Genomic DNA, 12,236 nt, shown 5'->3' on the forward strand with positions numbered 1-12,236 from the left:
CTGTAAATTTTTATTTACTATAAATAATGTCATCCGTTTTTAGAAAAATGCGTGTGTGTTAAGCGCCCCATTGCTGGCCACGTGTAAATAAATGGGAGTTACACACGATTAATAATAACAACATTATTTAACAATCACGAAGTAGACATAACTTCGTCCCAGCGGTCGGCAAACTTTATAAGTTGGTGAGTTGAGTTGAGTGCAAAGTTATGCACCTAGTTTGTTACTTATAACCGAGGGACATGCGTAGAGGCATGTTGTTGTAACCTACAATTAAGCCCCGTATTAATGGTAAACATTAGTTTAGCAACAAAGTTGAATCAACGTGTTGCGGGGTTGCTGTCAACATGTTGCTAGCAACACTGCGTGTTGCGGAGTTGATAACGGCATGTTGACAAGCTCTCGCCCGACGAGCGTAAACATTCAAGCAACATTCTCTCCGCTCATCAACAATGTTGCTAAACTAATGTTTACCATGAATACGGGGCTTTAGAGGCACTATTTCGTCGAAACGTGTTGAACGCGATAATCGGTGCGCGTAGACCGGACTTTGTAGTTTCTGGTCATTCGGCGTTAGAGCGTTGGAGGTCAAATCGGACTAATTGGACGTATAAAAGTGTAACTTATTTTTCCGTTTTATGTCACATTTGGGGCCATGCAAAGATATTAACTGTACCCAAAGTCGTACACGTCGTGAAACATCGATCAACCTAACCTAATCTAACTTACATATGAATTATTAAATTGGCAATGCTCATTTTTTCCGTGCAGAACTACTAGTATACATTCAGTCAAGGAAATTTTGTGAATATTCCCCTACCTTAAAGTTCTCAGTGGATAACAATTTGTATGGATATTTCAAGCGACTAATTATTGCTTATAATAATTTGTCATCCTTTGTGCTATGCATAAAAAACCTTGTCTAATAAACATTAGTTTTTCATTTAAAAAAAATATTATAATATTTGACAAGTCAAATTATTTCACCAACAAATGTAGATATAATATGTCTCGACGCCATCTAGTGAGAAATTTAGCATTTACAAAGCCTTTCCTACAAAATAAAGTTGGTTGTTTACAGGTAAAAAAATATGATGAGCAGTAATTGTTGATTGAAGTACTAGTACACCTTAAAGTTCTCAGTGGATAACAATTTGTATGGATATTTCAAGCGACTAATTATTGCTTACAATAAATTGTTATCCTTTGTGCTATGCATAAAAAAACCTTGTCTTATAAACATTGGTTTATCATTAAAAAAATTATGATAATAATCCATTTATAACTACGTGCGTTTGTGCAGGTTTTCGAAGTTTGGGACGAAGATAATATATTTTAATAGGGCGGGTTGATTCACAGAATTTGAATAATTCATCAAATTTCAACTTTCATTTTCAAGTTCTGTGAAAACCCATTCAAGTTTTGTTATTATATCTTTACAGGCCAGTTGCTTCACAGAGCTGAAATAATAATAGCACTTAAATGGAACTGTCATAGAACTTCAAATAAACTTTAAAATTTGATGCATTGTTCAAATTCTGTGAAACAACCAGTACTTTATGCACTTTTTTTTCAAATTCATCGAATTTTCGATTGTTTCGGATAAACTATTAAAAAATATTACGTACAACATTTTTATCAAAAACGCGTAAAATGGATGAGCGTAATTAAAAGGAATATATTACATTGTTATCATCAGAATTATTTGATGTATCATTCTGGTTTTACTAAACATTGAAGAAGTATTAACGATAAAATCGTGCACTTAAGCGTTAAAATCGTGCACTTAAGTTAGAAAAAGCACAAGAAAACGGTGATTATTGCTATGACCGAGATTTCAATGTTGGGATCGTGCGATAACCGGGCGACTGAACCCTGAACCATTTGAACCGTTGAACTGTTGGAAATACGGGGTTTTCCAATAAGAGGTGTTATTTTGAATAGCCCGCTATTTCGGTAGATGTTACTTTTGAAGCTGTCATTTTTTGACATTTGACAAATAGAAACTACGCCATTAATAAAAATGGAACGATACACGCTTCAACAACGCATTGAAATGATTAAAATTCACTTGAGTGAATCAAATGCAAATCATCTTGAGTGATGAGGTCCATTTCCACCTCGGTGGCTTCGTCAACAAGCAAAATTGTCGCATCTGGGACTCGGAAAACCCAAGAGTTATTGTTGAAAAGCCTCTCTATCCTCAACGTGTGACTGTTTGGTGCGGTTTATGGTCCAGCGGAGTCATTTGTCTTTACTTTTTCGAAAATGAGGCAGGAGCAACAGTTACGGTGAATGGATTGCGCTATCGAGAGATGATTAATGATTTTTTTATGGCCGGAATTGGATGGTATTGATCTGGACAACGTTTACTGTCAACAAGACAACGCTACGTGCCACACAAGCAACGAAACCATTCATCTTTTACGATTGAATATCAAAATAACACCTCTTAATGGAAAACCCTGTATTTAGACCCGCCGTGTTTTTTCATAGTTACATCAGTTTTTTTTCAAAATCGCGTAAAAAATGGATGAGAGTAATAATTATAAAAATATATATTAAAATTACACATATTTAAAACGACGGTCAGAATTAACTTAAAATTATCCACATTATTTTAACGGTATCCATAGATTAAGAAAATACCCCATCGTCGTAAAGGAGAATTTGCTCGTTCTAGATATCTAGAACAATCGGAATGAGTCGTTATCACGCAAGATATTTAAACAAATAGCGCGTCGCGTCGCTGCGAGGTTTACACGAAGAATTACGGATGTAATAATTACTGTCTATTTGTCGAACCTACCGTTACACTGTACACGGTGTCTAGAAACTCGTAGTTCAAGCGGGAGACTAGTGAATCTACGCCCGTCGTCCCGTCGGCTCGGTAACGGTAAGGAATCAACAAAAACCGCAGAAAAGTAATCAAAAGTTCCAACACATTTTAAAAGACAGCTTTTAATTATTTCAACAGCTGATATAAATCCCGTAGCGAACGATTTTTTCAAATTTGGAATTTTTTCTAGTCCAGACTCGATTTACTCGAAAACGAAAGCTTAAATCAAAAAAAGATATACCACAAAACTGACTCGGTGATTTTGATTTTGGAAAATTTGGTGTAGATTCACCAGTTTACCACTTGTTTCCAGATACCGTGTATTATTCTCTGTATAATATCAAGGTTAGACTGTAGAAGGTAAACGTAATCGGTAGGAGAACGCTGTACAAGTGTACCCACTGGAGATAAACCGATGGAGATGTGTTGTAGGCAAAGATAAAAGAAACAAAGGGAGAGATAATATGGCCTATCGCCTAGCAATGTACGACCAAACTGCACGGTCTATGTCAGTGGCTAATCAAATGAACAAAGGAGGGGTGCTGATATACGTAGAAGCGATTTGCAGTTGTATAGGATGAAGGATGTTACACGTCGCTTCATACTAATAATGGTTCGTGTATCAATCCATATCCAATCTCCGTTATCAAATATCGACATTCTTTCTTGAACAAATAATTCATTTTAATGACCTCCCCGAGGACCAAGAGGCCTTATACAAATTGACAATATAAATCCCTTCATTGCTTATTATTGGTGCGTGATTTGAAATTGTATTCTTGCGTAGTGTGTAAAATCATTAAAGTTCAATGAAATTTTAATTTTAATCAGATGTATTGACTGCTATACATTTTTATTTATCACATATAACGTCATCCAATTTTATAAAAATGCATGTTTGCGCACGTTTGTGTGCACGAGTGCCTGTTGCGCCATCTTTTGGCTGGCTAATAGCCAATTTCAAAGAATTTTTTTTTTTGTCTATTTGACGTGGATTGAACCTTCCTCCCCATGAACTGGCTCTTAAACTGCTGTGAACTTTTAAAATATGTATATGTTAAAACCCAAAAAAATATAATGCATTGTCATCGACAACGAATCTATCTGCCGAGTTTCAACTCGATCGAATGTCGGGAAGTGGGTTAATTTCCACTTCCAAAATTCCATTTCATTCATTCATCTATTCATTCATTTATGAAAACAAAATCAAAATTCAAATAGGTGCATTTAAAAATATGGCACCTCTAATTCAAACCATTAATATTTCAACCCGTTAAAAAAAGATTTTATCCAATTATTATTGGTAAATATTTTTTCACCAAAAATTTAAATGATATATTAATTTTTGTTCATACTGCTCGTCGCGAACACGCTCGCCCGTCAGTGGGCCGCTTTGAGATCGCAACTGGTGTCTCGAGGAGGTGAGAGAAACGAGGGGCATTCATGTATCGTCGTTTTACCCGTACACATTTACTTTCAATCGCTATCTCTTTCTAATGCGTTCCGTTCATTTAGCTATGTATGATGTTATTTGTGGCCATTTCATTATTCACACAAATTCGTTGTAGATATCCTTTTCTCGTGCGTTTCGTTATTCGATTTAAATGTAGAAATGAACGTGCCATATTTTGTGTTAGAATAATATGAACATAACGCGTCTTTGTATTTGTGCCAATGATCTAGATACAAATATTTCTTGTGCAAAACAAGTTTATGACATTGATGATTGATAGGATCATAATACGTTATATAAAAGCAGATATATAATAAAAGAAATATAAAAATAATAATCATTTATGTACATTTTAAGTGTCGTTTCTCTAACCCATATATCTAAAAACGTCTAGATGAATTTATAACTAGTAACTAACAAAAAATAACTAAAACCTATTCCTGATGTTAAAACTTACGTATACAGGAGGTGCATATTTATGATTTATAAATCTTTATTTAGTTTATTTACTGAAATTAACTTTGTATCGCGTCAATAAAACACTGCAATTTATGTACATCACGTTACTTTTTAGCCTGTAAATCTTTGTTTAGTTTATTTACTGAAATTAACATTTTTTATATCAATGCAACACTGCAATTTATGTAAATCACTTTACTGTTTAGCCTATAAATCTTTGATTAGTTTATTTACTGAAATTAACATTTTATCATATCAATGAAACACTGCAATTTATGTACATCACTTTACTTTTTAGACTATAAACCTTTGATTAGTTTATTTACTGAAATTAACATATTATCAAATCAATGAAACACTGCAATTTATGTACATCACTTTACTTTTTAGCCTATAAATCTTTGGTTAGTTTATTTACTGAAATTAACATTTTATTATATCAATGCAACACTGCAATTTATGTAAATCACTTTACTGTTTAGCCTATAAATCTTTGATTAGTTTATTTACTGAAATTAACATTTTATCATATCAATGAAACACTGCAATTTATGTACATCACTTTACTTTTTAGCCTATAAATCTTTGATTAGTTTATTTACTGAAATTAACATGTTATCAAATCAATGAAACACTGCAATTTATGTACATTACTTTGCTTTTTAGCCTATAAATCTTTGTTCAGTTTATTTACTGAAATTAACTTTGTATCATATCGACAAAACACTGCAATTTATGTACATCACTTTACTTTTTAGCCTATAAATCTTTGATTAGGTTATTTACTGAAATTAACATATTATCAAATCAATGAAACACTGCAATTTATGTACATCACTTTACTTTTTACCCTATAAATCTTTGTTCAGTTTATTTACTGAAATTAACATTACATCATGTCAAGGAAACACTGCAATTTATGTACATCACTTTAGTTTCACAAAGACATCATAACATGACATAATTTAAACAAAAGTGATGTAATTATCTGCATAAAGTATCAGTGTTTTATTAATTTAATGATATCCCATCACAAAACATCACGTTAATAACTTCCAAACATTACGTAATTTGACTTTTAATTTTTTTTTCAGGTTTGGGTTTTTCCTACCGATAAATTGTATCAATCCAGAGGCCTAACATTTTCCATAATCGCATTATCAAAAAAATAAATAATCTAGCTAACTAGTAAAGCTTAGTCCCGCAAAGTCTTCCATTTTGATAGCGTAAGATTGAAGGAAAAAAGTCCGAGCCATAATAATATAATTGTTCCGAGTAGCGCATACAGTCTAATCAATTCCACTTACCTGCCTATGTTCACCAGGGCGATTCCTGTGTAGATTAGTTGCTTAGACGCTTGGGTCAACTATAACACAGTTGACGAGAAAGGCGAGGTTGCGATTGCAGAGGAATTACAGCAATTGATATAGAAAACCATCAATCGATCGGAACACTACGCAAAGAGACAGTATTAGGAAAGAAGATTATAGAAAAGTGATAGTCAAAGTGATATTTTGTATAAAAAAGAAGAAGGTAGTAATTGCTAAAGGCATAAGAAGATAAACACTGAAGAGATTGAATTGTAAAGAAACCAGAGAGCAATTAAAAGAGTGCAATAAATGATAAAATAAGACTCACTGAACTGTTTTGGAATCCGAGATATTTAAAAAAAAACTGTACAATTGATCGCTAAGATAAAGTGAAAAAAATTTTCTCACATGCTAAACTTAACTAAAATGCAATTTGTTCAAAGCTCCGTATACGAAATCAAATACATAATACCTTAAAAGACGTACAAAGTAGAATCCCAAAAACTTTTTTCTATTTATGGAAGACTATTGCAGTAGAAAAACTATCCAATAACAATAATTGTAGTAATAATATTAAGAATTCGTTGAACTTTGATGAAACAGAAATGGATTTGAATGGGACATAAATTTAAAAAATAGTGTTAAAACGTTAAACAAGAAACAAAGTGAAGTGTTTCAATTTGAATCAATTATGAGTTCCAGTTTGCGTCTGGAATCTCTAAGACAGGGCCCCATAAGGAAAAAGTTATCGGGGATAATGGGGCACCGGAGGTTGGTGATCAGACCGGCCGGGGGACAGCCCCGGAGACCGAGAAGGAGCTGCGTGGCCCCCAAGCGCTGCTTGGCCCTTGCAGCCCCGCTTGCGGCTCTTCCCCTGCTTCTGTTGCTACTAGCAACTGACCCGAGGAGAGGACATTCTCTGAGGAATCTCTCAGCACATCAGGTAAAAATTTATTGCTCTTTGATCTTCTGTACTCATTTTAATTGTATTTTTCAATTTTTCAACTCGTCCATTTGTAAATTAATTTGTCTGTAAATTTGTTTGTTACGTTCCGGTTCCGGTTTTAAGATGGTAGCCGTTTTAAACTGTCGTGCACCGCAGTCGCCGATAGGCACGATAAAAATTATTTATATGAATATAAGTAGTTACCTAAAACCGGGGAATACCAGTAGATCGTATAGATAGAGTAGATTATATAATATGTACTGTAAAAAAACATATAAACTCATTATCCGGTAATACGGCACACTTTACAAAGACATCATTTTGTAAAAATCAAGAAGGTTATTACGAAAACAGAATTTAAGTAGGTAGGTATTTAAGTACCTACTTACAAATATTTCAGAAGAAATGTTGGTGTTGATTTGAAGTAAGATAAAATTGAAAACACACTTTTTTGGACACAAGGTCTACTGTTCATACGGAGAAAAATGGCTAATATCGAATATTGCTAATTAATTAAGAATCTCTTTAAAAACAGGATTGCAGGCCCTTAACTAATGAATTGATAGTGATAATTGATATACCGAACATTTTTTCATAAAAATCCTAATATTTCCGCATTTAGTCATTGTATATTATCAACAAGGTGCATGAACACGTGTTCCGATATAATGTGAATTTACTAATAGTTTATCAGGAAACAACCTGCAATCCCGTTTTGAACCAGATTACTAATGATTTTCAGAGATTTTAAATTGAATCAGCAATACCCATTTTTCTCCGTGCAGAACAGTATACATTGAGTCAAGAAACTTTTATGAATATTCCTCTACCCCAAAAGTTCTCAGTTTTATATCTAAGTGTCTTTTAATATCTAAGTTTGCGTAGGTTTTTCGAAGTTCGGGACGATGATAATTCATCGAATCTTCGATTGTGTTCCGGATAAAAAATTCAAAAATATTACGTACATCAGTTATTTCAAAATGGCGTAAAAAATGGATGAGCGTAATTAAAAGGAAAATATTACATTATTATCATCATGATCATTTGATGTATCGTTCTGGTTTTACTAAACATTGAAGAAGTATTGACTATAAAATCGTGCATTTTATAAAAAGCACAAGCAAAAGGTGATTACTGCCATGACCGAGATTTCAATGTTGGGATCGTGCGATAACCTGGCGACTGAACCCTGAACCGTTTGAACCGTTGAACTGTTGGGTATCTTCAAACCCGCCGTGGTGTTCTTTCAAAACAAATTGTATTTATTTGAATTTTTGTAATGATCAACGTCATGTTTTAATCTTGCGCTTATTTGCAAATTGCATACATGTCTACAGGGATGAATTGCTAGATACTGAATTCGATATTTTTACGTCTTGTACTGTTGTATATTATTCCCATATATTAGTTCAAGAGCTATATGTATACTCATATGCTCAGATATTAGAGGTGAGGCGTATTTATCGTACCCAGTAAAAGTACCGGATATTTTCATGCCGTACTTTGTACTTGTGATAAATCTCCAAAATACCTGGTTCCAAAATACTCACAAGTATTTTATACCGGGACTAAATATTTTTAATAGGTACTTTTACCAGGTATTTTTGATAGGTATTTTTGATGGGTATTTTTGAAATTTTTACCAGGTATTTTTTTTTACCTGTACTCATTGTACCCAGTAACGAAAAGAACTCATAGGACCCACCTCTAACAGATATACATAATGTTATAATAAACTTGACTTATTTTATTACTTATCGCAAATTAATAACAGCTTATCAGCAGAAAAATGGTATCATTCATTAAAACTACCAAGTATATTATTGAATGTATAGGTGGTGCAATCAAAGTTGACTCAAACAACCCAAATTTAGAATTGTGTGTATTGGTGCACGTCATGCATTATACACTTCCAAAGTGATGTCCTTTCCAAACATAAATGAGAAACAACATTTTGTCGTGCTTACGCCTACCTGTTATTCTTTATTAGCGAGAAAGGGATGTCAAGTGTAGGAACCTATACGATCATCGATTTTCAAAGGTTTTTTTTAATACATTAATTCGGATAGTTTTACTGTAGATATGTTTTTTTATTATTATTTTTTTTAACAAATTGATTCGGATAATTTCACTGTAGATATGTTTTTTTTATTATATTTTTTTAATACATTTATTAGAATAGTTTTACTGTGGAGATGTTTTTTATTATCATTTTTTAATACATTGATTCGGATAGTTTTACTGCAGATATGTTTTTTATTTTTTTTTTAATACATTGATTCGGATAGTTTTACTGTAGATATGTTTTTTATTACTATTTTTTTAATACATTGATTCGGATAGTTTTACTGTAGATATGTTTTTTTATTATTTTTTTAATACATCGAATCGCAAAGTTTTACTGTGGATATGTTTATTATTATTATTTTTAACTCTTCAGGCATCAGCTACATTCTGTCAGATGGACGGAGTATTTCCGCTATGCAATAAAATGCAAATAAATAAAATGTTTCTGACCGTATCCGAAAAAAAAAATATTTTTGAAAGGTGAAATACGCTCCCATATTTTAATATTCGAAAAATATATTTTTGTAAATTAAAAAATTTAAAGTTCACTTAACGTTTTTTATGACAAAAATTACTGATAGTGAAAATATAAAAAATACACACTTATTTTACTAGACAAAAGTGTTTTCAAATCACGGTCGGTACCTATGGTTTCATAAAGGAGCACATTTTAATTTTTAGGGTTAACTTTTAGGTTTGCATATAAAGCGTGGTATTTTCTCTTTCTAACACCGTTTAGATCGTATTTTTAAATACAACAGTAAGGAAGACAGAATGATTTCTGTGAGACCATATTATATGAGTTGTTCCCAAAAGCGAACAAGGCTGAAAGGTTAAATGTTTTTTTTTTTTACTTTCTTTGTAATTTTATTTTCTGACGAAGAATAACAATTACAAAACATGCTTTTTGCAAGCAATGCTTCTGTGTTTAACTCAACTCTGGTTGCGGTTGAGGGAAGCGGGGCAAGTTCGCAAGATCAAGTCATCGCCGATAAACCACACACATTTTGACGCGTAAATCGGTGGAGTATAGTTTTCCACAAACAATTTGCAGAAGATAATTCTGATTTCGATAATCGTACAAAATATGTGTAATTTTAATATGTTCATGCATAATTTGTTATTGATTTTAAAAACTATCTAAAACCGCACATTCCTGAACTGTTCTAACTGGCTACTAACAACGCTGGCTGGTAAGACAGGTACCTACTGTCGCCGACGCTGGCCGATGTGATATCAACAACGCCTTATTCACAAACAAAACCTAACATTTCGTTTTAGCGGCAGATCAAAAATGGCACATTTTAAATTGTTATAGAAAATGTATTTAACAACGTAAAATAACCTGACCTTCGTAATAGTGCCCTGAAAAATGTCAACCGGGACGTATCTGTCGTTAAAATTAAATAAAAATAAAATTCGGTTTCGGCGTAAAACAGCAAATTCCGTTTTGAAAGAATTCGAAGTCATATTAACACGGGTAAGTTAATTTATGGTACAATTGCCTTTGTACCAAACACCGAGTTTAGTTTGTTGAATGAATGGATGATTGGAGCGTGATACTCGTATCTGATACTCGATTAAGCTGCATGATTAATTCATTTGTTATGTGGCCATTTATTACCGAACCAAACCAATCTAATGGATTTCATCGACTGTCAATACGCCAAATGGACCGGGGCCGCTCCAGAATCAAATCAATGATAAACTACTGGCCATTTGGAACAAATAAGAAAAAGAAACCCAAAATCAATCTGGCAGATCTCCAAGAAACGACCTCTTACAACTTTTGATGAAATCTTTAACCCTTTTTTGCCTTTCATATACCAACGAGAACTACTCGATCCAAACGTGTCAAAATGCAAAATAAAAGTAGGGTTGCTATAAAGGGTGACTCTGTTAACCTACACATTTTATAATTTTTATGTATTTTTATACTTAGCGTACACATTTAACCCCCCTTGGAAATTTTGGGAGATATTCTTCACAGACAATAAACAACCATAGTCTTTTTGGGAGATACATATCCCAGCCCGACACGGTCTCATAAAAGTTATGCTATCTCATTTTGTATTACTGTGATAAATATAATTTAAACGTTGTTAGAAAGAGAGAACTCTGCGCTTTCAGTTTACATTTAAAAATTACAGTTAACTCTCAAGAAAAATTAAAAATAATTCTATGAAAGAAAATTTGTTATGATTTACAATTTTTTTGATACTAAACGAAAACGTGAAGTGATAATAACGTTTGTAATATCTTTATCTAATTATATATTTTTTTAGTTTCTTGTAAAAAGTAATTACAGTTCACGTTATTAAAACCTTTGGTAAGCGACTTTAAAAACTTTTTCTTTGTTTGCGTTCAAATTTTTAATATTTTAATTACATACGTCGATTTGTAATATTATAATCTGAAAGTCTTTCATCTGCTTTCAAGAACAGTATTTTATTGTTAAATAAGTTCAAAAACAACGAATTTATCTAAAATCGAATGTACAGTTAAAATATTTTCATCTGCATTTTGACAGTTCTTATATGAGAAGTACCTACATTGCAAAATGTCAGAGGATTTAGGGGTTATTACACATTATTGTGCTTTCGTGAAATAATTAACATAATACTGTCAATTTTATTTTTAAAAAAAACCTCTTCCTAACGCAGCCTCTGGCCAACGGCTGGGGTTGTACTGATTTATGAATGCGGCGACGTACGGCTATAATAATAGCGCGAGAGAGTGCGATGGCGCACATCACCCGTGAGGCAGTCGCTGTGGCGTAATCACAGAAACAACTGTGGTATGGTTTTATTTATTAATTAATGTAATTATTTAACGCCCAGAGGGCTTTTACATGGAGGTGGTACAATTTTCATGACGGACAATTTTGAAACATGAGAAAGAAATAAATAAAAATAAAATTACATTAAAAAATAATATACGCAAGAAACAAAAATAAAAAGAGCAAAAATATAAATTAAAAAATACAGCGATTTGACTGGTTTACAAAAATACAACTTCCATTTAGGAATAGTGATGAAATAAATCTTTTACGTGAATTCACATGAATCCACAAAATTCGCAAAGTTAATATTAAATATATCGACATCACCTAAGTATACGAAAAAATTGACGAAAAAATTGAAAAAGTAAATGAAATTAAGT

General features: G+C 32.6%; 2 protein-coding genes across 3 annotated transcripts in view; one reads left to right on the plus strand and one right to left on the minus strand.

Moving 5' to 3' along the window:
* Positions 1 to 12,236, minus strand: part of LOC149418660 (uncharacterized) — a 241,522-nt gene that overhangs the window by 46,264 nt on the left and 183,022 nt on the right. The gene's annotated exons all lie outside the window — the stretch shown is intronic.
* Positions 1 to 12,236, plus strand: part of LOC149418662 (carbohydrate sulfotransferase 11-like) — a 190,196-nt gene that overhangs the window by 21,283 nt on the left and 156,677 nt on the right. For both annotated transcript variants that reach the window (XM_089638905.1, XM_089638906.1), the window contains exon 2: positions 5,846 to 7,004. In XM_089638905.1, the coding sequence (XP_089495031.1) occupies positions 6,753 to 7,004 (252 nt within the window). In that variant the 5' untranslated portion in view covers positions 5,846 to 6,752. The remainder of the gene's footprint in view (positions 1 to 5,845; positions 7,005 to 12,236) is intronic.

Source organism: Hesperophylax consimilis, chromosome 13 (genome assembly GCF_061612785.1).
Source record: "Hesperophylax consimilis isolate HC1 chromosome 13, BYU_Hcon_1.0, whole genome shotgun sequence".
Classification (NCBI taxonomy): Eukaryota; Metazoa; Arthropoda; class Insecta; order Trichoptera; family Limnephilidae; genus Hesperophylax; species Hesperophylax consimilis.